Source organism: Styela clava, chromosome 3 (genome assembly GCF_964204865.1).
Source record: "Styela clava chromosome 3, kaStyClav1.hap1.2, whole genome shotgun sequence".
Lineage (NCBI taxonomy): Eukaryota > Metazoa > Chordata > Ascidiacea > Stolidobranchia > Styelidae > Styela > Styela clava.
In genome coordinates, this window is record NC_135252.1 from 9,292,418 (window position 1) to 9,319,730 (window position 27,313).

Sequence of the window (27,313 nt, forward strand, 5' to 3'; positions counted from 1 at the left end):
CTTTGTTCTTATTTTCTGGCAGACAAAATAGACATTCACAATGTCCACAGAAAACCTTGTTCAGCGCAGTATTAACATCTCAAGTGGCCTAAGCACATAAGTTTTGTTAACTATTAACTTGATCATGTCCTACGATGCTCCACTATTGCCCCTAACTTTGTGTTAACACAAATAAAATACAATTTTCACATTACATTTCATGTAATATTTTCTTAAGACGGATCTTCCAGAAATAAATCATAAAAGAAGTCAAGTTTGAAAGAGAATAAGAATATCTAGTCATATTATGTCAAAATCATATGTGGTAAACAGATATGTACCATAATGACAGGGCAAAATTGAGACTAACAAGAAAAAGATAAGAATAGAAAGTTAGCTGCCACCATTGTCTGAAAAATGGAACATTTACAAAATTCAAAACACAGCAGGAGTTATTGAATTCAGCAATCATGCAAATAACAACAAATTTAGACAAAAGCAGAAACCTCGACTCAGATTTTGAAATAGAACATATCTACTTTATAACGAAGGTGTCTACTCTAAACCAGTTCCAAACAATGCCCAAATATTCATCCCCCAAATGAAGTTTTGTCAGTCGTTTCAAGATCAGAGGACCAGGATCCAGCAAACAGCTAGACAATCCTAATAAGCTCATGTATGAGGATATAGAGACCAATGAAATTCCAATTTTTCTCTTCAGAGAAACCTTTCATGTAAATAAACAGGACTTCAAAACATAAGAGAAAGTTGGATGGATACCATGAAATGGCTTGGAATGAAATTCCTATAAAAAAAAATTTGATAGTCTATACAGAATGAAAAATGTCTATCCCCGTTGCTATAGTGAACTATTATTGCTATTAGCAGTCACAATCTTTTTAAAAAAGAACTGTACAAGTGGTACAAGTGGTACAAATGGCGACTTGCATTTTCAGTCAACAATAAACAGTAGGAATGGATGTACTTTTTCTAGAGTTGAACTTATGGAAACTGCATGTATGATAACATCATGAATTATATCAAGATCTTCGTCGAGATGTGCTTCTGCTTCTTGAATAACTTCTTGATCTGCTGCGTGACCTGACAATCAAAGTAAGAGATCTAAGTATTCTTCATTCAAACAAGGGCATGAAATGGTTGTAAAAATTACATTTAACACAAAAACAAAATCGAACAATTATTTTTTTCAACCATTTTACTAACCTGCTGGAGTATTCACTATCAGTTGAATAATCTCTGCTGCGTCTCCTGAATAAAAAAACAACATAATCATTACCACTATTCTCCATTTTACTAACACAAATGAAAGTTGGCATACATTGTAACTTTGCCATTACACGAAACAGCCTAAATATTTCAAATTGGGATAGATTAAAAATAGTACGAATATATAACAATAACATACAGCCATTTAATTCTTGAACAATTACATTATGAGTTAGCAACAAGTAGTAAAACTGAATTGATGTAAAGGCACATGTCCACAATACCTTGCACTTGAACGTCTTCCGTGAGAACGTGATCTACTGCGACTTCTTGATGAATAAGAATCATAACTGAAAATCAATGGAATCGGAGATAATATAATTAGTAACAGGGTTTTTAATTATTTGAATAAGGACTGCGTAGCAGAAGAACAAATTACAATTTCCCTTCTCTCAGTTGAAAATAAGAAACTTTGACTTATTTTGAAAATTCATGCTTTTGGCCTCCAGAAATATTCCAGCAGCAAGTTTAAAATGCGACTCGGCTCTATGTCAGACTAACTGAATAGAACCTATTAAATATAAAATTGTCCATTAGTCTGATGAAAAGTTTAGAAATGAAGTAAAATGTACCTGGATGAACGTGAACGAGATCTGTGTCTGCATTTGTGTGATGAACGGGATCGATCAGAACTGCAACGAAGAAAACTTATCATTGTACTATTGGGTCATAACCAGGGTTGAGAAATCAGAGTCAGATGTGGTATATTATTATTGATATGTAGTCAGAACCGAAATGGTATTTTTCAAACGTTATGGAGTCAGGAGACAGAGTCGAATCAGAAATTTCAAATTTGTTGAAGGATGATTAAAGATGTAATGGCGGTCAAAATTTTAGTTAAAATAAAAAAAAGCATTAAGTTGACTTAAGCAGTCATTCTACATACATATGTCAGGCGTGCATACCCAGTTTCGCATACATAGTCAGCATACGAAGTTTTTTGAAGTTAGGAGCAAGAGCCTGTGTTTAAATGTTTTGAACCAGGAGTAGTTTGGAGTCTCCACAGCACTGGTCTTAACTATTACTGAACAGAGTTGAACAAATCGGGCCAGTTTTAAAATGAACACATTGGCCTATATTCCATCAATTATAATTCCAATATACAACAATGAATTTTAAAACATACCTGCTGTAGTAACTATCATAGGATGAACTTCGACTTCTTCGTGAACCAGAATGCTTTGACCTTGATCTGCGTTTTGAGTGAAAAAATTTAACCTTGAATTACGTTTCATATTAAAACGACTGTAATATTGAATCACAATTGACACTAACATATGTAAGACAATGGATAATACAAGATTCAACCCAAAAGTACTAAACTTGAAAAATTTAAAAAAAATGAGGGAGACAAATATTTTTGAACCATTACCTCCTCCCAACTTTTTATAGAAACACTTTGGTGAATATTGGTTCAAACTTTGATCATTTTTTATTCAAAAAATTCAATATTTGCCCTTTTGTCTTAGAACTCTTGAGTAACCATGTGCAGAAAATAGTAATATACAAAAACAAAAAAAAAGTAAACACATACATGGTTGGAATTTGCTGAAGAATGTTATGCTTCAAATTCTGATTTCTTAAGTAATTTAATGTTAAAAATTAAAACCAGCAAGATTAGCATTCATCAACCTTTTTTATCAAAATATCTTGAAGTAATCAAATGAAAAGAAACAAAACACCAACCTTCTGCTCCTGTCCCTAGATCTTGACGAAGAACGAGATGAATTCGATGAATAAGAAGATGACGAACTAGATCGATGTCTTCCACGATATGATGCACGCTGTCTGTTTTTTGATTTCCTCTCTTCTAATGATGGTGCAGGTGAAGGTAACCTCTCGTCTTTTCTGAAGTTTGATAATTGAAAATGTATTTTACGGGCTGTGGAATCATTGTTTAGCATGTTCTTATTAGAGTCCGAGTCATATTTTCAAACTTCCTGGTATCAGGAGCTAGAATTGTCAACTTTCAATGGTGATAAAATTAGGCCAAAACTACCAGTAATCAAATCTGATTGCTATAGTAAGAAATTGATCTACCTGTCTTCCCCAGCAAGAAGAGTAGATAATCTTTCACTTGTTATGTTTTTCTTTTTAAAGAAATCAGTAACAGCGTCATCAGATAATTTGCAACACTCTAAATAAGAAAAGTAAGATATCGAGTTATGGCAACATAATATATATCATAAATCAGTGGCTAAATTTGTGCTAAGTTGTTATATTATTCTCTACAATTACTATTGCTAATTAAAATGGAGTAATCTATGAATGCTCTAGTGAAATATTTTCAGCTGGGTAAAATAGGCACAAGTGAAGAATCAACTGAATACAAAATGAAATCTGCCTTTTCTGCCACGTCACATGAACTAATCATATGTGACATAAATCATAATCAACCAAAGCCATTAAATCATAATGTGTATAGTATGCTGTAAATCGTGGTAAAAAAGGTAAAAATACTACAGAACCACCAACTTACTTCCTTTGGGTTCGGGAGGCTGAGAAGGGAAATCTGAAACAAGAAGACAAAGAATAATTATAAAAAGAATTATTTATTTATTTTATTTACTTGTATCTAAGCTAAGGATAGCCAAAACAAAAAAATCTGCCATCCTGGATATATTTTAAATACTTTAGAATATGTAACATTGAATATATTCTATGCATATAACCTAGTAATTCGAGAGTAACAAAAATTTTCGTTAACATAAGACCAATGAGGCAAAAAAACTATTTTGCTGGTTCAGAGGCATGAAAAAAACAAGCACAGCTATATTTAGTAGTTCGGAATGACTCTGCCCCCTTTTCCCCCTGTCTTAGTATATGAAACATATTCCGAGTAACAAATGTCATCAGGTAATACTTTTAGATTCTGAGATTCCATTCGACATATTTTTACAGATATTGAGCACTAGATTAAAAAATCCATTTCATATAAAGATTTCACTTACTTTCTTCTGGCAGTGGAGGAGGACTATCAGCATCCGGTAGTGGGGGCATGTTAACTGGCATAGGAAGTGGGGGATGCGACATTGGATATCGCATATTCATTGGATGCATGGCAGGCGTGTTGTTATATGAGAATGGTGGGAATGGGTAACCTCTTGGAGGACGCATCCCCATTGACATTTGGTAAGGGTAAGATGGGGTTGGGAAAGACATTCTTGCCTGTTGAGATGTTGTAGGAAATACAGCCTGATTTGGAGACATTGCACTGTTTTTTTGAAAATCGTTTTCAGGTTCTGGAACGTCACTTGTAGTTGTAGTTTCTTCATTCGTAACATCAGCTGAAATACTTTCTGGTTCCTGTGATTTGGTATTATCTGTCATCTGTGGTTGCGTAATATCATCATTATTTGGTTTGTTATTATCAGTTTTGGGTTCATTTTCCTTTTCACGATGTTTTCTCAAACTTCTAGCAATCATTTCAAATGAAGTCAACGAAATTTCTTCTTTTTTCTTTTCCCTTTTCTTCTTTTTATGTTTACGTTGTTTCTTTTTGATATTATTTTCTTGTTGATTGTCATCAATACTTTCATTTTTTAGTTTTTCATTGTTATTTTTATCCTCTGTCAGCGGTGGCTGTGCAGGAAGTTTGATGTTAATTTTTATCGTCTTCTTAGTAGATTGTAAATTAGCAGGAGTCCAGTCTTCTTCGCTTTCACTAGATTCAGTATCCTCCCTGGCGAGATCATATTGTTGAGCACGAAAAGATGGCAGGTTTTTTACTTCTTTTTTGGTCTGTAAATCTTGATGCATTTGTGCGTTATTATTCCTGTTATTTATCTGATCATCAGTATTTTCTTTTTTTAAATTATCCAATATCTTTGTTTCCACTGAGTTACTCTTATCATTGAGTTTAGTGATATTATCTTCGGGCCAAATGCTGTCTAAATCTGCGTCAAAGTGTTGTTCTTCACTTTTCTCAATCTTAACTTCTGTAGAAGGTTCCATCTTAATCACTTTTGGCTTTGGTGTGAACTTTGGCATTTTTCCAAAACCAACAGTTACTTTGTTTTCCATCTGTCCATGAACATCTGAACTTGACAAATTATTTTCTATTTCTTCCGGTTCCGTCTTTATGTTTATGCTTTCCCCTTTTTGTCGTTTCTTAAATTCTAACAATGACTTTGCCCTTTTTTCAAAAACATTTACAGATGCTTTACCATTTGTTGAAATAGTCTTATCAATACCAGAAGACAACATTTTATCGATCTCATCTTCTTGAAATCCATTATCCAAGGTTTCTACAAAGAAATTAGTCATTTTAATCATCAAAAAGTTAATAAATTCAGTTGGACCAGGGACTCGAGGGACTATAAAATCGAATGAATATAATAGTAACACAATAAATGGAGTAGTAAGTAATGAAACAAGTCATTCCATAGTTGCATGGCCAACTTTTGGCATAGGCTTCTGAAAAATATAAGTTGAGAATTGAAACACGAAGTAACAAATAGGAAAACGATCAAAGACATCTATGTCTGGCACACAAGCAAAATACCTAAGTATTACAGAATCCTGGTGGGAAATAATCAGATGAAAATGAATATTACTGCAATGAGAAAAAAATTCAGTAATTCATGTTGTTCACCTTGGATAGAATCGAATTGAATATCATTTTGATTTTCAGCTTTCATTTCAATACTTTTCTTTCCATTGTGCTTTGTATTCTTCATAGCTTTGTTTGGTTTCTGTGTTAAAACAAATTCCACATTGAATGTTATCTTCATGAAACAAAAAATGAACAAACATGATAAAAAACATTTTGGTAACTGTTTGGACAAATCAGAGTAAATTTTAAATGCCCTCAGCAGAACTGAACATGAAAATTTATTTATAATATTTTTATTATTTATTAGTATTTTTGTAAATGAACTAAATCCCAAATAGTTGTGGAAAAAACTAGTTTAAAAGTTTTTTTTGTTGCCGCCAACTCCTCCAGAAATATTCATTATCCATTACATTTACCATGGAATTTTTGATTGGAGATTTCTCTTCTACATTGTCTTCTTCTTCTTCCCCAAATTCTAACGGAGGTTGCCACAACAACTGTTCTGCCTTCAATTTCTTCTGTTTTTTTACTTTTTCAGCTTTACGTACACTTGCAGCCGTCATAACAGCCTTAGGTTTATCTTCTTTCTAAAAAATGAAAATCATTTTCTAAACTTGTAAAGTTTGTTATTTGTGAGTAGTAACCCATATTTAACTTATTATTAAAGCTAGTGGTTAGAGCGCTGGACCTAACAATGTCAACATAACAGATTAAATAAATATCCAGAGTTCAATCCTCATGCCCACCACCTGGTTGCGTGTATCAGGCGTTGGTAGGCAAAGCCGAAACAGAAAGTGTGTCTCACCAATACTAACTAGCAACTCCTCATTTATCAAGGACTGCTTTTACAAAGCCTTGTTCAGCCCTGAGTTTTGTCTGAAAGTACACTACTCAGAAAAAAAAAATTAAAAAACACAATTTATGTTATAAATAAATTTGGAATATATTGAAAAATCAGGCATTATACCGATTATTATACCAAACAATTGATATTCAATTTAAGATAATTTTGTTTATTCCTATGCAGCATTCATACTTAACAATAACACTGTCGTAGATATGCAACATACTACTCATATAGCTATAAAAGCAATACCAACCTTTGATTTGTTCATTTTATTCTTTAATCTACTTTTTTCAGAATAGGGATCATATTCAGCAGATGATGAATTGTTCTGAACTTTTCCTGTTAAATATAATACTTGTGAATTGTGATTACTTATTAAGCATGTTACTCAGCAAGAATTCTATAGTTACAAAATACATAAAACCCGGTAAAAAAGAAAATGACAAAAATAATATGAGGATACTTAATCTACAACCAAACTGAAATAGACCATGGTATAATTGTTCAAAGCCAAAGCCTCGGCCAAAAATATAAGTTTAACAATGAAACCTTCAAATTACAGACTATATCTACAATAAACTATTTTTAACTTTTGTTTTAAGCTAAATTTGGAGAGTTGATTTAACATCGCAACATCCTTCGATAACTATAAAATACCTGCAGTTTTTTCCTTCAAATTTTTGTCTTCAGTATTCTTTTGTACTTTTACTTTATTCACATTAACAGTAGAAATTTTCGTATTGGAGCCATTTTTGTTGGGCGAAAACTTTGTTTTCTTTCTTGATGAAGATGAAGTGTTTGAACGAGAAGATCGCGAAGTTGAAGATGAGCGAGAAGAAGAATGACTTGCACTTCGACTTGATCTTGAGCTGCTTCTGTTAAATATAATTCATATATTAAGTATATTCCCGAAAAATTATCTTGTAGTAATTGATTGATTGACATTGCCAATTGCATATGAATTGTGGTAAATAAAAGTAAATACAAAATATGAAACAATAAAAGCATTACAAAACAAACACAATTGCCTGTGTTTATCAACAATTGATTGTTACAAAACATTAGTGATTGAAAATAGCATCGTTGGGTCGAAATAAAAAGTTGAGTGTATACACAGACCACTAGTGGTACATATACTTGGTCCTGCTCCGAAGCTTGATCACCCTAGGCTAGTAAGATAAAATTCTTGAGAAATGTGCTTGGAGAAACTATTTTGGCAGCAATCAAAAAAATGGGGTTGAATTGAAAACAAATTCTTCACCTTACACACATGGCACAGAAGCCAATAAATAGTTCCTGATGCACAGGATTAGTATTGTATAGAAAGTCATAATTGACCAGCAGGTGCACAAATATTCTTGAAAAAATCTTCCTGCCAATTTTAGATATCCTATATAGCATATAGCAGACCACAATTTCTTTCAATCTCCACCCTATACATATCAATTTATACATCATACCTTGAAGTTGAACTTCTTCTCCCAGAAGATTTTGAAGATGCTCTATGTAATCTTCCTCTTCTCTTGGGTGATCTGATGACAACAAAATATATTGATAAGAATGCACACCCTCCTACCAAATTTACGCTTACACTCCACAAAATAGACTTTCCGCAGGCAGCCGCTAAGCTAAGCTAATGTCAGTTTATTCTGAAATATGTATGGCGACAGAACTTTGAATAAGGAATTGTAAATTCTAAACATATGCTGCTACAACATCATGGTTGCAATGCTTGAGTCTATATTGCCTTAGAGCTGGCACAACATTTTATATTCCTTACCTCCACGTCACTAGTCTGGTCAAAAATACGCAAATATTGTACTTTACTGACCATACACTAGGTCAGAAATGACGAACTACTGACCCACGAGTCACAAAGATACAATTGACATAAAGGATAAAGATACAATTGATTTGCTCATTACTCGCAACTGGTTTTGTAACAGCCTGTTGAAGGTGCATTACAAAAGGGGTCGCAGCAGAATGTTTTGGGGGGTATACAAAAGCTAGATGCTACACTGCTGTTTGATTCTTCCAGCATACAATGCCGTTTGGAGAAAAAAAAATTTTATTGTCTTACTTAAATGACCACAGAAATGGAAAAAGCGAAGCAGCAGAATTTTAGTGACAAATAGGCTGAATTTATATGACTTGGGAGCCAATTTAAAAATAATAATTCTCTCATTTGAATAATTCTCACTCTATGAAACCATGAAAAGATATTTTTTGGGTATGCATGTGAATCCGTGTTTTTTTTTTATACATGTACATGAACTTCATAAAGTCGAGTACCATGAATCGCCAAATATGTGTGCTACATGTCATGTGCAAAGCTCAAAACTACATATGCTAAGACTTGTTGAAAAGTTGCAACTTTTCTCTATACCTGCACTAGGTATTACCAACCTTGATCGCGAGTGGGAACTAGTCCGAGAGGATGAGTTTCTTCTTCTTGAGTGTCTTGACCGTGAATTCGATCTAGTGTAACTTCTTCGTCTATCCCGAGAGTAATCCTGACGTCTGTATCGCTCACCAGATCTAGAATTATCAGAGATTTTTTCACTTAAAAATTAAATATAAATTAAATATTTATTCATATGAAAATACATATTAAAATCTTTCCAACAAATTTTGCGTTCAGGAATTGTTGTACCAAACCATGTTACTTGCGAATTAAAGATCTTAGGTAAGTTCAAACCCCATGCCCACCACTTCACCCAGGGTGTAGAACAGGGGTGGGCAGGGTTTTTGGAGCAGGGGCCAAAAATATTGCCCATCTAGACTGGCAGGCAATGTAAGTGTGACGAAAAAAGTTACATTTTATGAACAGAATGCTCAACATTATGGCAAGAATTCTTAAACTACAAACAAACAAAAAACGTTGAAAGAGCATTATGGGGATGTTACCAAAACTTTGTCGGCACTAAATTGAAGCTCTAGGCTGCGGGTGAAAAAGAAAGTGGCATGAGGAGCATGAGCGATTTATGGCAACATCAGATGGGCTGGATTGAATCATCCAACATGCAGGATTCTGGCCGTGTGCTGTAGTTTGCCCATGTCAGGATGTTTGTACAGAGCCTAATTTGGAATGAAGGTGTGGAGACGTCACATTATAATAGGAGAGAAATCCCACCTGCTTCTTGATCTAGATCTGGACGATGAGTATCTACGAGATCGAGATCTGTGTCTCAATTTCCCACTCAATGAACTACTTGCTTTATGATAACCAATAGCAGCAAGTTCAGCTTCTGCTTTTAAAAGAACGTTACGAGCTTGCTCGAATAATCTTGCTGAGGATTGCCTTGATGATTTGTTAATTTTCTTTGATGATGAAGGCTTTTCTATCCTCCCAGATTTTCTGTACCATAAATTTAAATAAAATGTAACAATAATCTTGTATATAAAATAACAAAAAACAAAATATCACAACTGTAACCTAGACTTATTAATTAAACGAAAGCTTTATGATGCTCTGTTTTCAACTTTTTAAACATACCGGTAATAATTTTCAAGTACCCATACTAACAATGAATTATTAATTTCACAACTAGTCCTGCAATCACATTACTAAAGACGAAATTATTTTTGAATTCTAAAAAAAAACAAATGTTATTTACCTGGTTACAGATGGTGATGATTTTACAGAACTATTTTCAGAAATCCTTCTTTTCTTTGATACCCGGCTTGAAGCTTGAAAAGAAATCATATTATCAAACCACCAGGTTCTGTTTGTGGCAGCATAGCAACAATTTTCAGTATTAGAATCAGGCTAAGATTATTGTGAAATTTTAGTAATGTTTTCTACTTAGGACCAGCTATATTTTGATCCATTAGAATTTAGTATAGATTTCACGTATTACCAATATATATGAATATATATAGCCTAAATAGAAATGGGCTCAGTCTATGAGAAAATTTTAACTCATTTTTTTTTTCAGTTTCTGTTGAGGAATCAAACACTAAAACAACTTCCCAAATTGAATAAACATTTCATTGAAAATTATTTAAAATTTTAGAAAAAATTGAAATACAAAGATATATAATAGTATTATAAGTTAACAAGTAAATTCTAATATTTTTCATCACAAATATTGCTCCATTAGGACTTACATAGTAAATTTGAGAAAAGCGTTTATAGAATGCATTATGAATGGCATATTTTCAATTATTAAGTAAATTATTCGATCATCTCTGTTTGACATCTTCCACTTACTTGCTTCATGCCAAGCTCTGTCATTGACATCAGAATCACTCTCATGTCTGGTACGAATATTTTTCAATTTTTTCTTGTTCTCCCTTTTTAATTCACGTCTCTTTCCTTTCAACAATTTGTCAGCACCGAGAACACCAGTTACTGGTTGTTTAGGTGAAGCAGTTTGTATCTTAATATGGTCAGGAGGTTCGGGAAGCTCTGTGTTGGTCACTGGAGGCAAAAAATATTTGATACAACAAAAATGAAGCTAAAATGTATCATTCAAATAGCAGACCTTTATGAAAGCAAGAATTGCTTATTTATATTTTAATTTTGCTAAAATTTCCTGTTTATATTGATAGTTTCTATATCAATATTATCTTTACCTAGTATATTGTTGGAAAGACACTTAAAAAAAAATCATTTATATAGTGGAAAATAAATATGTGAGTAATATGAGACTCAGATCTGTGGAATGTGGGGTAATTTGCACACATTTTAACAGTGAATCCAAATTGATCGAAATTTTGATTTTGACGGTTCCTAACTTTAAAACCAAATTTTGATCACAAAAACTTTGCCATACTGAGGTCTTCTTAATTGGACTGCCGACAATGCCTAATAAACTTAGTGCTTAATGCGTCAGAAAATTTGACTGGGACCACCACATTTTGAAGTCCGATATTTTGACTTCAAGTTGGAACAGACTCCTGAATGTTAGAAGATATGGTCCGACACCACGATCAATACAAACCATGCCAAACTCAAACCCTGACTCAAAGTCTTGTTCTATTGATAATTTATTTGACTGAGATTTATTTTTTGATTTTCACAATATTAATTACTTTCTGTCCGCTTCTTACTGCTAAATACTTATCGATTTTAATCGGTAAGTATGTTGATAGGTATTTGTCTGTCCGTTTGTCTGTTAGATGCACGCGATATCTCACGAAAGCGAGATTGAATCTGTTCCAGATTTTGCATGTGCATTCATCATATTTCGTACCAGAAGCCTATTGATTTTGGATGAATTATGACGTATAATTAGCGAGTTATTAATTAATTAGTGATGGGACACAAGGTGTCACTATGGAGTAAGAATGCTGTTTTGGGGGATCCCCTAACTTTCGATCGATAAGTTTCGGTTTCTGACCGATATTCTCGTTTTATTCTTTTTAATATCTAAAAGTAAATTCACATTGCACTTTCCGGTATATAGAAAACACTAGTATCAAGATCACTATAAAAAAATACCATTATTTGCAGAATCATCTTCATCTGTACTGTCCCACTTGCTTTTAACAACTCCTCTTTCAGCTGAGTATTTAGGTGAATTTTGGTTAGCCTCAGGTTCAGGTTGTTCCACTACTGAATTAGTTGTTTCATGTGCCTGTAGATTTAATGAAACCTATCTCTTTAAAATTCCGACAATTGTCGAATAAACATTCTTTCAGTCGCTATAAAATCTGTTTCTTAGTGGTTTATGATGCATTTTGCACATTTTAGTAAGGTTTCCAACAGTCTAATATATGCGAATACCAAAAGTAATTCAACTGTTTTGAGTTACCAAAACGAAAAATTATGTTACCATAAGCGTCAGAAAAACTGTGAACAGTTGGGAGATTTGATTAAGCTGTAGATAACTTGGAAAGCATTAGTATCTGAAATCAAGGATAGCAACGAAAAGTTATTTATTTTGGCCAGTTTTATGCTACTGTTCATTAAAAATTTTGGTTTGGACTGTTGATGGGCGATAGATGCATTTTTCATTTTTGGTATTTAACTTTGCTTCTGCCTTAGTTTTCAAGGTTGGTATTTGGATAACTAGTAGATCAACAATAATCAAGTACAGCTAATTCGTCAGATCATCAAGATAATTCCAAATAGCATAACATTAGACGAACAATCATATCAGAGCAGTTTTCCACATTTTTTTGTCAAGAAGTAAAAATTTACAATGCATATAGAATAAGCTTAGTAAAGCCACATTCAAAAATACAAAAACAGCATAAAACTGTTTGTAAAGTAACCACTTGAGTTGACTTCAGAATTACTATTACCTAGGGATGGGCAATGTAGAATAATTTACTATTCTAGAATATTCTAGAATAGTTAAATCGAATCCAGAATACCGAATCCTATTCTATTTTCATACTCATTCAAATAGTGGGAATTTCTACATTGCTGGATTTAGATGGTAAAAAATTGCAAATGTATTACTTACTATAAATGTATTATCTATTTGGAAATGTCCTGAACATTGGATTTCATTTGATACTAAACAGGCAGTTCCCAGGACAATAAAATTTAGGAATATTACAATATTTTTTGCCTTCAATTGTTCCAAAGGTATGTAATCCCTAAATACTAATAAATACTGATATGCTAAATTAAGACACGCTTTACACACTTTAATAGTAAGCGGTTAGATACAAAATAGACATGAAACGGCGTTAAATCATTATTAATGTAAGTCTGCCGAGTATACTAAAACAAACCCGCTGAGAACCAGCGTGTGGCCACTGCAACCTATGCGCCGTTGTAAAATATTAAATTTAACCACTATCAATTAAAATCAACCTTTTATTCTGTGAGAGCAACGCGTAAAACCAAGTTCCCGTAAACGCGATTTCGTACTTAGTTATTAGGTAATAACATCTGAAGACGAACTCATTTTTCTATGGTTATCGTTACATATCATTATCTATCCAGACTTGGCCTTACTCAAATTCAATACGTCACTATCTTCGCCAGATGCGACAACTTTTCAAAATTCATCGGCGACTAAAATACTACAGACTTCCAATCAAACGTGCGTCCATCTTAAACGATAGAAATGTTATCATTAATCATTATCTACCCAGACTTAGCCCTACTCAAATTCAATACGTCACTATCTTAGCCAGATTCGGCAACTTTTTTCAAAATTTATCGGCGACTAAAATACAACAGACACTCAATCAAACGTGCGTCTATCTTGAACGATAGAAACGGACCGAAAAATATATAATCTTTTGAGAGTGAAATTTAAATGTGAGAGTTGTTCGCGTTTTGCGATATAACTTTGTATTTCGGAAAATGGTATAATAAAATTATTAGTGAATAATAATATAAATTGATAAATTGATCTAAATTAATGGCGAGTAATGTTATAACATTTAACGCCTGGCTTTTGGTTTACGTGCATCATTTTTTTGGGAAAACTCGTAGGTCGCGAAAAATCATTTAATTGTGAGGCTATATTACCGACTTCTTGTCCTGAATATGCCGATTGAAATTACAGTGTTTGATGTTTACCGATTTACGGTTCTTTGCGAGCAGACGCAAGTTTAATTAAACGAGAGAGATTTCCACGCGAGAAAAACGCTCGTCTATATTTGATAAATTAGAAACCCGAAATACAAAAATTGACGCTTGGCGCCAGAGAGGCGGAAACCGAATCCTGTTATCGGATCCCGTTGGATTCGAATACTTTGGGATTCGAATCCTCCGGATTCGGTATTCTATATTGCCCATCCCTACTATTACCTCAACTGATTCTGTCTCATCTTTTTCTGGTTGTTGTAAAGTTTTGGATTTTCTATTGTACGATTCTTTTGATTTCTTTGATTTTTTCCTACGTCTTGAACTATTAGACTTTGTAGATCTTCGCCTTTTAGGAAAGAAAAATAATCAAATTTCTCATTTACTGTTATTGTTGTGTACGTATTATATAAATTATATATATTGAGCTTGATATGACTATAGTTGGAGTAGGAATTGGAAGTGAGAGAAATTATTTATGTGATGACATTTCCGAAGTATACAAGCAGTTTCGATTCAAGATTCCAAATTATTAGATTAGTAAATTAGATTTTATCACCTACTGTACCTCTGTATATGACAAATTGTTGACAGATATCGATAATAAAGCTCTATTGATATTACTCACATAAAACCTTTCTGACTAATTATGTAACGAGTATATATAGTTTGGAATACTATAATACAATTTTTATGCAAGCATATTAAAAAAATAACAAAAGAAACCTTTTTCTCTTTGACTTGTCATTGTACCCTGGTGGCAAAGCAGGTCCTTCAATGGTCAGACTAAAAATTTAAATAGTAAGGTGAATAATGAGAACATAAACAAGAGAGCAAATGAATAAACACAAAGTTCATTTTCATAGCATTCAAATGCTTTAAATCAAAATTTATATATAGGTTCAAGCAGGTCATGTTGGGACTATAAGGTGGTAGCTGAAGACTGGGTTTGAATAAAATAACACTGAATTTATACTAGACGGATTTTAAATCAGACTTATATTTTTTAAGCAGTTTCAATGCAATTATTATCATTTCCACTCCACAGTAGAAGGCAGATGCAATAATAGGGACATACTCTAATTCCTTCGATTGTGCGCCATTTTTTCGTGGCTTTTTCTCTTCCCGCAGTTCGCCTTCTTCATATCTAAAATAAATATATAAATATTCAACAATTATAGATGTAACATCACAAAAAAAAGTTACATCCTCAAGATATTTTAAAGAGATATAACTAGGATAGAATTCAAGATAAAAGATCTTGGGTTCAAAAGTCTGATATTTCATCTGGATATAAGGCGAATAACAGTCGCCACTTACTAATATGGGTCAAATCGTTTACGTTTTATTCCAGAACCAAACTGTATTTCTTAACATAAAGATGATTCAAATCATATATAGTTTCTCTGATATTCAAATCCTTCGACTAGTCCAATTACTTACTCTTTGCTATCATTCAGATGGTCATCAGGATTAGACCATTCTCCCTCACTCAAGCTATCTCTTCGTTTCCTGGTTTTTGAATCGTCATCACTTGCCCATGGTGAAGTCACCCTGTTAAATAGTAAACAAAAGCACACAAGAGTTAAATAAACCATAATAACAGTTTTTCTCAGGATGACATCAAAACATAATAACTCATATAGAAAAAAATGTAACTGGATACGCAACAACCAAACTGAATAAATCAAAACTAAAAAGTGAACACCAAAGATAAGGGAAACTTAAAGAAAATTGTGATGTTAGTGAATTGAAAAATAGTGTGATTGTGTATCATACTAACCTGATGAAGCTTAAGCCATACATTGTGACATAGATTAGCAACATGCAGAAAAAAATAACACGAAACAAGGCATGCAACCCAAAACAAAGTGTATTACATTGATAAGCAGTCATCAACGAATACCCTATGTATTATTTGTGTATGTAATCAAAGCATTGATGGCAACTGGTCTCATTAGAAAATCAACTATTGTCTAAGCTTGTTCAAGCACCAATTTATGGCTGACAAATATTACTAATAATCTTACCCTATGGTCGCTGATGACAACATGAAAAAACAAGGTTCAAATATGAAGGAAGGAAGTTGAACATGTTATAGGATTAGATTATTCTGCGAATTAGGTCAATGTATAATACTATATTACACATACATATGCTACTATGGTACAAAATATTTCCTAGCAAATGCCATTGACTTAAATGCTAAATGACATAACACAGATTAGCACTTAGTTTTACAAATACCACATATCTAATTGAATAAAATTGGTATGAAATAATTTAATTTTTTAATTGAAAAATTTTTTGATCCTAATATTATTGTGAATATTTGTGGCAATAATATATTTATTAAAAGACTGAGAAACTAAAATTGCAACACTATCAGAATATAAAATTATAATTGATATTTCATAAGTATTAGACTCCACCCCATGCTGAAATATTTTCAATTGACATTGTCCAAGAATAGCAAAATGCAATAAATAGCTCATTAGAAGGTGTTAGCATTAAGTTGAATTTTCAGACACCACACGTACTACTGGGCAGGAATAAATGTTATGTATTTGTAACTACATGCATGACAATGATGAATAACTAACACATAAATTTGTTAAAGTTTTGGACCACCGTGATTATGAGTGACATAAACCAAGAACAGAAGTGGTTCACTGTATCACTTAGCAAAAAAGTTTTTTTATTCAACACAACAACGATAATTACTATCACTAAGTTTTACCATAATATTTCATTTGAATACAAAATAAAGATTTTCATAAGAACATGTTAATCAAAACATGAAAATTATTAAACCAGAAATAGGCCTCTACAAAAATTGAGTCGTATGTTTAAAAAAGTTGAGATTATTTCACCCACTATTTCACAAAGCTAAAGTAATTGTGGCATGTTCCACAATATTTATTGAAATGAAACTGAACATTTAAAGAAAAGTGTGGCAGCATGCAAAATTATTGATAAAAAACCTAAGGCAAATTAGTTTTGCTGTGAAATTAAAAGGCATGCTGAGTAAACACCACTACTACAACAATACAAATTCAAACACTATTGAAACTAATATTAATGATTTTCTGGGTGGGTCTCAATATGTATATTTCAGTATGTAAATTGTCTCCTCTATTCCAAATCCAATTTTGATTGACACATATGTATCAAAGTGGTGGCCAATGAAAAGAATGAGTCCTTTCCCCAATATTAAAGAAATTATACAAACCAGATAATTATGGCATACAAAGCATGAGCGTTAAAAATACCAAGTTGTAAGAAATACCTAATCTGATAGCTCATGATTTACATATCATAATTCAGATTTCCAAATGGGGGCAGAGAGGTTAGATATCATTTCTTACCTTTCCGCTTATATTGTATTAACCTTCATACAAAACCATAATGCCTTCGCTGGAAGAAACAAAAACGTGTGGCGTTTAGAATATATATTTCAACAGAAAGAGTAAATTTTTTAATATTACAGGGTTAAAAAGTTTCAAGTCAGTAGTTGTCATAAGCTGCCAAGCCTCTAATTATAAAAATTATTCAAAAAAAAAAGTTTTTACAAAATAGATAACTTACCAGTATTAAGAATAGTCATCAGCTAGATTTTAGACAAAAATTTTTGACAACAATTATGCTCTTGTGTAAAGAATACGTTCTAAATCCTATCACATATGCAAGCTATAGTTCTGAGTTTTTTCTCCTACGAGATGGTCAATAATGTGACTACTGATACTTCAATGAAGGTCTGATTCATCAGTCTGGGTATAATAAATTACTATTTGGAAAACTTGCTAAGTATTGACATGTACAATTTAAAATGGAGAGAGACAGTGTCTGGAGAAATGTCCTGAAAATCAGCCTATACGCCTAACGGGTATAAGAAAACTGTACATATATATATTTGTATCTTGGTGTTTAATGAAAAAATTAACTTGACAGCAATGCATGTAGTACATACCTTCATATCTGTTCCATCAAACATCACACAAAACACCATCACAACCAAATATATCAACTATAATGCATTTATTCAACAAACTCAGTCAGAATGAGGGCAATATTCATCAAGATATTTCCAGCAGTTCGAGTAAAAAGATAACAAAAAATGCTAACTAACATTTTTAGGCTTGGCAGCATGTTCCCAGTGGTAAAATTGCTTAAAACATCCGAACCAAAATGTTACAAAAAAAATAAAAATTAAAGTTCAAGAATACATTGCAACATATTAATTACAAACCAAAAGTTTCAGCCGATACATTGTAAAATAAAATTCCAAATGTCAGTTAAAAACATATCGTTGTTTTGTTTAGTTATTAAAAAGCAATTTTACAATGGGACCACAGACATTATTACTGACAAAAACATTACTTAATGAATGAATTAACAGGTATTAAGAAATAGGTACAAAATGTTCGAATTAATAGCACAATATTGTACTTAGAATTACTCCACACGGCAGTGTTTCAGTTCCAGCGAAGTTACATTTTAAGACAAAAAGAAAACAGGATGAGATGATTAGTATTTTACCAATATGGACCAATAACTTTAACATTTATAACCTGAAAATAAAGTGTTATTACATATAACAAATCAAATAACTCAATAACATTGAATAGGTTATCAAGGCCATAGTATTAGTGATGGACCAGCTCATAAAAAACAAAATACCATAACTCAAGTCTGCTATAGATCATTTTAGACTTTTAAGTTCTATTAGCACAAGCTTCTATAAGAGTTACCCAGATATTGATTAAAAACAAGGCATTCATGATTACCGGTAGGTAAATTCTGAAGCAATTGGGACCAACAGCTAAAACTGAAATTCTGTATTCCAAAGGCACCCCAAGGCTAACAATATTCTGATGGCCGTGGCAAACTTGACTCTGCACAATTCAGGCGTCACAAAACAGTCCAGTAAATTGATATCGAATAGCACCATGATAGTTGTAAACGAAGAGGTGTTTGAGCATCAAAAAGAAACGTGCTGAAGAACTTGGTTCTATCCTGCATCAGTTGCATCGCAAAGATTGTATTCTTCTACTGCAACAGACATTGTCAAGATATGACATGAACTATTGTTATCACACAATTAAAATTGGAATTCAAATTTTCGAAGATAAAAGTAATCAGAATTCATGTTTAGAATATACTACCATCTCGGAAAAGTTTTATACGTGAAATAGTTGTGCTTTGAAATACGCCATAAAACAGAGAACGACTGGTTGTGGACTTAAAGATTAGTTTGCTTAGATTAGAAAAAATAATTGGCAACAATCTCTTGTTAATAGCATAATTTAGCACTGATTGAGTGAGTCTTGGCCAAGCCTATATGAATTTAACTCAAGTTATCTTGCCCATAACTACCTAAATTACTCCAATGCAATGCAACTATCAGTTGTATTCATCAGATAACATGTTCCAAACATCAATGATCAGAATCTGAAGAAGACTTTTTTGAAGAGTCTGAGCTTGTACTGGATTTTCTTCTTCTATGATGATCAGAATCATGATCATCTTCTTGCTTTTTTTTATCGGTAGATTTAGAACGAGATGTTTTGTCTGATGACCGCCTTCTTTTCCCATCTTGAGATCTAGAGCGACTTCTGTGTGAATTTTTTCTTGACCTAGACCTATGACTTCGGGATCGTCTGTCATCTCTTGAACTTTTACGTCTTCCATGAGAACGGCTGCGTGATCTTCTTCTAGAGCGGTCACGACTTTTACTCTTTGAATGATGTCGGTCACGAGACCTACTGCGTCGAATATTTCTATGAGAAGGTCGTGAGTACCTACCATGGGAGCGAGACCTGCTTCTTCGATTGTATGGGCGCGAGGAGTATCTTGTGGAGTATGAGGATCTTTTGGGCGATCTGCTCTTAGAGCGTCTCCTTGAACCATGTGATCGAGATCGAGACCTTTTTCGGCGTGGTGATCGAGATCTTTTACGATGTGGTGATCGAGATTTGCTCCTGCTGTGTTTTCTCTTTCTTGAAGATGAACGTGAACGCCGCTTTCGGTCTTTAGAGCTGGAATGAGTTTTCTTTTTGTCAGGTGTTTTCTTTTTCTCCTTATCATCCGATGCTGTGGTATTCTCACCATTCTTGACCACCTTTTCACTCTTAGTGGATGAATCAGCTTTGCTAGAGTGATTTTTACTTTCTTCTTTAGATTTTTTGGAGGCAATTTCCTTATTTGCAGCAACGTTTTTTTCTATTTGTTTGATAGGTGCTTGAATTTGTTCTTCTTTCTCACCAATACTTATCTCTTCGACTTCCTCAGTTACTGCAGTATCATCAGTGGTTGAATCCTTATTTCTTTTGATTTCATTGCTGCTTTGTTTTTCTTCTTCAGACTCCACGGAAGATACATTATGGGGCTGTGAAGCAGAATCACTATCATATGAAGTTATTACTGCTTGTTTTTGTAGAGCAGTTTTGGATTTATCTTTTCTGACATTCTTGGACTTGTCATCATCTTTTGATAAACTTCTACTTCTCTTCTCCTTTTCATATGATCTGTCTCGTTTTTCTTTTGAACTGCTTGATTTCTTAGGAGAAGGACTTCTTTCTCTCTTTACACATTCTTTTTTGTCAGCATCATGTTTTTTATCACGTTGACTTCCATCTCTGTAACTATCTCTAGATTGTTTAGTTTTGGATGAAGAATGATCACGATGATTACTTTTATTATCACTAATATTATGACGCCTGCTCTTGTCTGAGTCTCGTTTGCCACGGCCACCTGAATCCCTATCCCTATTATCATGTTTACCCCCCACTGAATTATTTTTATCTCTGTCATGATATCTATTTTCCTTATCATCCCTCCCATTGGCTTTTTTCCCATCAGGTGATTTAGAATCATTTGACCTGTGGTTACGCCGTTCAGTATTCACATCCGAGGGTGATCTTGATGTCTGTCTCCATTTTCCGCTATCAGGTGAACCAAGCGAGCGGCCAGTAACCTCCTTCAAAGGACGTTGACCTCGTTGGGCTTCACGCCAATGAGGTGGAGTCTCACTGTCCCGCCTACTACGATAGCTGCTTCTCCTACTGCTTCTATAAGGACTTCTTGATCGAGATCTGGACGGTGTGCGATATCGCTGATCAAAACAAAATGAAGACGTCAGTATAAAATTCCAATAAACAATTGACAAAAAGAAATATAATTTACCATAACTCCGCGGCCCTTCACTTTTCGTCCAGACCTCGTTCGCCATTGCCGTCCCTGACTTCTTGCAGAGCTTGGTGTTACACTGTCTTGTGTTTTCTCTCTGCGCATAATTCATGAAAGTATCATAAAATCAAACACTTCAATGAAAAAAAAAATTTGCAATACCACAAATAGAGAATTTTTGAATCACTTACTCATCTTTCTTAGTTTGTTCTCCTCGCATCAAAAATTTTTGTTCCGGCACTGGTGGAACTTCGTCCGCTTTGATTGAACTAACAGTACGTGCACTATCTGGATCCTCTTTCACATCCTCATCCGAACTACAATGCCAAGAATTGATAATTGTAGGCATGTAATCATTACGAAAATGAATCAAGCACAGTTTTTCACAACAATTTGCCATTATATTGAATGTTTTACACTAGCTACATAACTCATAAAAATTTCATAAAAAGACTCAGTCGGCATCACAAACTCCAAAGCAATCTGTGCTAGATAATTTATGTAATTAATGATACCAAACCAGATGGTACCATTCATTCCATTGTTTAACAGCCATATGATCAGAAAATCAACTATTTCTTTTCAAGCTGTTGAACCATTGTTCAGCATAGTGTGTCCCAAATCACAAACTTGTCATATAGTTGCATTATTGAATGTGACTATAAATGATATATGTTGCACCTATATACAACTTGTAGTGAAAATAAATTCACCTATATAGAGCATATAAATCGTAGTGCAAAAAAATAAGAATTTGCGAAGTGGTATCAGAGTTCAATTTTGTTAATAAAAACCCTTTAATTTATTACAAAATATAATTTCATATATTATTACATTACTTTACCTATCTTTACTTTTAGCTTTCTTCTTTTTCTTCTCTTTTTTATGTTTTTTCTTTTTTTCCTTTTTCTTCTTTTTAATCTCTTCTTCAGAATCAGAAGAATCATCTTTAGAAGAATCACTAGAATCATCATCAGAATCCTTGACTGAATCTTTCATTTTCTTAGCTGTTCGAAAATAAAGGATGGGGTAAACAAAAATATAATTCAACTTCTGGAAAGAGGAAAATTATTTACCTAATTTATTTTATTCAGTGCATTGAAATCATACCTTTAACTTTTTTAGTTTTGGCAAGAACAAGTTCTCCACAGTGAACAATTTTACATTCATTGTTAGGACGACTGTTAGCATCTGTTGGTTGACTTTCTATTTTCTTAATGATGCTTTTGCCAGTCACAACTCTTCCAAAAACAACATGAACTCTACAAAAATATCACAATAGTGAGAGTCATTTTCAAATAGGAAGAATGTAAACTGAACCAAACGCAAAACGATAAAGCATTTCCAATAAAAAAGAAAGAGAAGTATATTAAACAATAAAGTAGTTAAATTTATATTCATACAAATCAACAGATTGGGATAATATTAAGAAAACTGTATCTTGTAACAGAAGCTAAACCTGAACAATATTATACAAAATATACTTCATAATTAGTAATCCCTATCAATTCACATTACACAATGCACCATTCATATAACCTGTAAAGCAGTATTTCTGAATGTCAATTCTAACCCATATTACTCTCCAAAATGTGTTCCAATTTGTATTGGAGGTCAATGTTTAACACTTAAAAGATTGAATAATGAACTAGTTAAGTAAGAGAGTACTTGGGTATCAAAATCTTAAACAAACTCACCCATCCAGATGAGGTGTTGGTTGAGTAGTTCTGAAAACATAGTTACAGTTTATGTTATAAAAATCATTACCAACATACAAACAGAAACAGTTGCAAAACAGTACAAAGCACTCACACAAAGAACTGGGATCCATTTGTATTTTTTCCTCTGTTAGCCATAGAAAGTAAAAATGGTTCATCATGCTTCTTTTCAAAAGATTCATCTGAAAAATTTTAAAGTGAATAAATGTGTATTATTACAAAAATATAAGCCATCAAATATATGTAATATTATACAATTACTCATGAAGGCGCTTAATTATTTTATTCGGTATGTGTACAAAAAAACAGAAGCAAGGTACACTCAAAACCAAAGGGTCCAGTTATTCAAACAAAAACAGTGATTTTTTTGAACTCAGAGCATTTTCCATTGATAATATGAATTCTCACAATGACTGCAATACAGAAATAAATATGGTGTTTATTATTAAACACAAGCAATACTTAACATGAACAGTTTAAATGCAACAATTAATAATAGAATATAAAGCCCAGCAAGAGCCACATGCTCTGCCATACCAAAGTACTGAATGTTCTCTTGAGACCAGCACACCAGTATTTATACTCAGGAAGTAATGCTTCAGTGGTTTACCCACTGCGCTATACCAACATGCTGTGCTGTCATTGGTCAGTCAAAAAATGGGAAAATAGGATTAAAGCACAGTTATATCAGGATGACAATCAACCTGGACAAAATGTAAGTTATCATATGGATTCAATCTAACCTGCGAAATATCCCCCATAAATGCTTTCACCTCCACGTCCGTTTCCTGCAAAAAAGCGATGAAGAAATTAAGACAAATAAAACACATTAACACTTCATAATCACAGAAAGTATACAGATAGTAGATTCGGGGGACCCAATAGCAGATCTATTCCCATGCAAAACATGTAGTATATGCAACAGCTCCGATAACAGATTGTTATCAGTAGCTCATTCTCAACAAAAACAACCAAAATCTACTAATCTGAAACTTCCGGAAGAAGCACCATATAAAAACACAGAAAAATTCATAGCAAGTCAATTGAATATTATAAGGTTTGTGTTATAAATAGAAGATGAAGTAAAGTTTATAATTTATACAGTAAATAAAATATATAGAAAAGTAACTAATACACTGAGACAAGGGTAAAACCGTTGCTCATCAACACAACTTACCAAAAATACTTTCACAGAATCTGAATTACATCAACAAATTAACTACACATAGTAATTTGCAAAATCAAACTAACTCATGGGGTCAAATATTATCATAATTTCACATTTCCAAAAAATTACTAACTATAGAAATAGATACAGAGAGCTTTTTCATGTGGAAAATAAAACTTCAATATTCATAATTTCAGTGTATGACTTTCAATTAGTGATAAAATGATGTCGATAAAATATCGTAAATCATTTTAAATTCATTTTAAATATGTTACCTTTCTATCTTAAAAAAAGTATTCATGGAATCTTAAGTTTGACAAAAGTAAAACAAGATGACACAACTGAACACAAGAGAAAAATAATGCAGAACACACAAACTCAAAAGTGATATAGGATTACCTGAAACTCCTATACTCAATGAAAAGTAACAAAAATATTAGTTTACAACAAAAAAGTATTATAAATGAAACCTTTATTTTTATGCAATCCCCGCAAAAGTTACCAAACATTTCTTTCTCTTGTAATTTCATATGCATGATTTATGACTTTTTAAGATAGCGATAAATTAGTGTCATAACAGGAAATGTGTAAATTGAAGCGTTATAATTAAGAAAACTGAGGTTGACTATTTTTGTCAAATATTCATATGATTTTGACACAGCACCTTCCCCATTATAAAACTGTTGTGTCTACTGTGATGTTTAAAAAGCTATTGAAGTCAATTTCCTTCATTTTTAATTTTATATCATTACAGAATTCAATTTATCTGATAAAACATACTTCTTGAACACTTGAACTCATACACTCAATATTTTCTGACACAGTCATTATTGATAGTAGATTACAAACCAAATCTATACCTCGAATCTCTATGATAACTGACAACCAAATCACCAAAATCATGCTATGCCCAATAAAATATGCAATAAATAAGTGCAGTAGATATAATTTGATTGCTGTAATCAAATTTTATTCAGCAATTGCGAACCCAAATGATTTCATGATGAACCGATATGAACAAATCTATTTTTATACCCAGTGCATTTCGGCCTGAACGTTTTGATGTGTTAGGCCATTTTTACGCAAACTGAAAATAATTGAATGTCAAACAGAAAGAAAATACTTTCAAGGCAAAATTTTAAAATGTTTCATAGAATTTTAATATGTCTTCGAGTATAGCTAGATTTTCCAAATTTTATTAATGTCGTACCAACTACTAAAATATTCAACTTCTAATATTTCATACTTATCAATGAACTGATCAGAAAATTGGAAATTAGTACAATTGAATGCCATGATCAAATTATGCTACCTTCTGAGAAGTCACCAGCCTGAATCATAAAATCCCGAACAACTCTGTGAAAGACAACTCCTTTGTAATGCAGCGGTTTGCTTGTTGTGTCACCAAGCCCTCTTTCCCCTTTAAATAAAAACAAAAGCATTGTACCAAAAAACAAATCTGGCAACATTCCTGAGCGTCTAAGGTTTTTATTACAATTTTGTAGGATAGGGAAGAATGAAGCTGACAAGGCAGCCTAATCATATGGCAAATCCCAGCCTCTCGTGGTATCAGTACATGCTAGGTGAAGGAATAATTTGCCAGGTATTCGTTCCAGATGTATGGCCTTAAAGGAGAAGGAAGCTGCAATCCTACCACACATAATTATGCCTCACAGGATTCGAACATTAGAACACACACTGGGTGATCAGGGTGAAACAATAAGCATGTTGCTAGTGTATAGCATGATGTGCCAACCAGCATTTAGTACAATAAAATGTATACTCATTGGTTGCAAATACAATAAACACTGAACAAATTTCTATGATAAATTTTATAAAATCGGCATGCGACTTGCAATCTGAATACAAGTATGATGTAATATCATACAATTGTGATAAATGCTGTAACCAGAGATGGCTGAAACCGACCAATCGCCTAATCCACATAAATTCTAAAATAATGTTTCCATGCATTGTTAAATTAGGTATGAAATATAGAGAAATCGAGATAAACAAATGGATGAATTTTCATTTCCAGAGTAAAATGCATTTTTGGTAATACTATAAACTACATTTGCAAAGATTGCAGATTTTTAAGCTATCAAATATATCCAATTTTGAATCATTCAAAATATTTGATCATAGTAGACATCCATGGTTGTAAAATAATGTGGGCCTACTAGTTGCATGAATGATCATAAAAAATCGCTAAAATGAAAACTAGTTGACAGAATCAAATATGAGCATCCTTATATTATGGCTTTGGAATTTGACAGTTAAAATCTCGAGTAGCAAAATACCGTAATAAAATGACAACCCACCAGTGCACAGGCATCTGAAATTTTCTGTAGTCTTTGGACAAACATCAGAAAATAGCTGGAACACAACTCTTCCAACTGAAAAAAAATTTGTATAATCGTTATAAACAATCTCGCTTTCAATTAATTCAGTAATATGAACAAATAATTCCATACCTGGATTTCCTTCTATTTCTATATCAAAGAATACGCGAGGCAGCACCTTCTTTTTCATAATGAAACTGTCAATGAATCATTGATACAGTAATTACCTAGAAAGTTACTAAAACAATCCTCAGAATACTAAAATAAGTAAGAATAGGTATACACAATATGAACATAGTTCAGTGGTTGATGATTGAAGAAACAGTAGGGCTATACTTGGTTACTCCATAATTATTACATACAAACATAGAAATATTGAATATACAAAGGAACCATACATCCTTGTTCTTATGACTGAATAACAATACATGTTTGACCATTTTAAAAAGTATCTCAGACATCAAACAGTTTATCATTGCTTGCGATTCTTATGAAGTAAAAAGTTGATAGTACATGTTGAATCTATGTTCAGTTCGCAATCAAATTTAAACTAATTTGGATTTTATTTCTAACTGCTCTGAAACATATTATGATTGGTGGAGGAATCTCTCAAATATTATTGTATTTATGACTTTATTCGGCTATTAATTTCTCGGTTGTCTTGAATTGTTAAATATATGATAGACTCTAATAGAAACAGTTATTTTCACATTTCTTGGGGTAAAAGAAAATGT

The 27,313-nt window shown here is 32.8% G+C and overlaps 1 protein-coding gene across 1 annotated transcript; it reads right to left on the minus strand.

Annotated features, from left to right (window-relative positions):
* Positions 1 to 182: 182 nt before the first annotated feature.
* On the minus strand, positions 183 to 26,858 carry LOC120341883 (uncharacterized). The gene is made up of 34 exons (XM_039410444.2): positions 26,712 to 26,858; positions 26,559 to 26,633; positions 25,550 to 25,657; positions 23,813 to 23,857; positions 23,164 to 23,251; positions 23,049 to 23,078; positions 22,462 to 22,613; positions 22,196 to 22,358; positions 21,543 to 21,668; positions 21,349 to 21,448; positions 21,045 to 21,277; positions 15,607 to 15,717; positions 15,242 to 15,310; positions 14,890 to 14,949; positions 14,389 to 14,512; positions 12,115 to 12,250; positions 10,882 to 11,091; positions 10,286 to 10,358; positions 9,802 to 10,026; positions 9,075 to 9,206; positions 8,129 to 8,200; positions 7,326 to 7,543; positions 6,922 to 7,007; positions 6,238 to 6,408; positions 5,861 to 5,960; positions 4,218 to 5,513; positions 3,746 to 3,778; positions 3,307 to 3,403; positions 2,953 to 3,114; positions 2,393 to 2,458; positions 1,839 to 1,898; positions 1,491 to 1,556; positions 1,204 to 1,248; positions 183 to 1,080 (listed from the first exon to the last, which is right to left on the minus strand). Exons 1-34 carry the CDS (start codon positions 26,767 to 26,769, stop codon positions 1,020 to 1,022), a joined length of 4,851 nt encoding a protein of 1,616 aa, XP_039266378.2. The 5' UTR covers positions 26,770 to 26,858; the 3' UTR covers positions 183 to 1,019.
* Between the last annotated feature and the right edge of the window lie 455 nt (positions 26,859 to 27,313).

Coding starts and splice junctions, on each gene's coding strand:
- LOC120341883 (XM_039410444.2), bottom strand. CDS start 26,769: ATGAAAAAGAAGGTGCTGCCTCGCGTATTCTTTGATATAGAAATAGAA. Junction 14,513..14,889: donor GACAAGTCAAAGAGAAAAAG/GTTTCTTTTGTT, acceptor CTTTCCTAAAAG/GCGAAGATCTACAAAGTCTA. Junction 9,207..9,801: donor AGATCTAGATCAAGAAGCAG/GTGGGATTTCTC, acceptor TGATAATTCTAG/ATCTGGTGAGCGATACAGAC.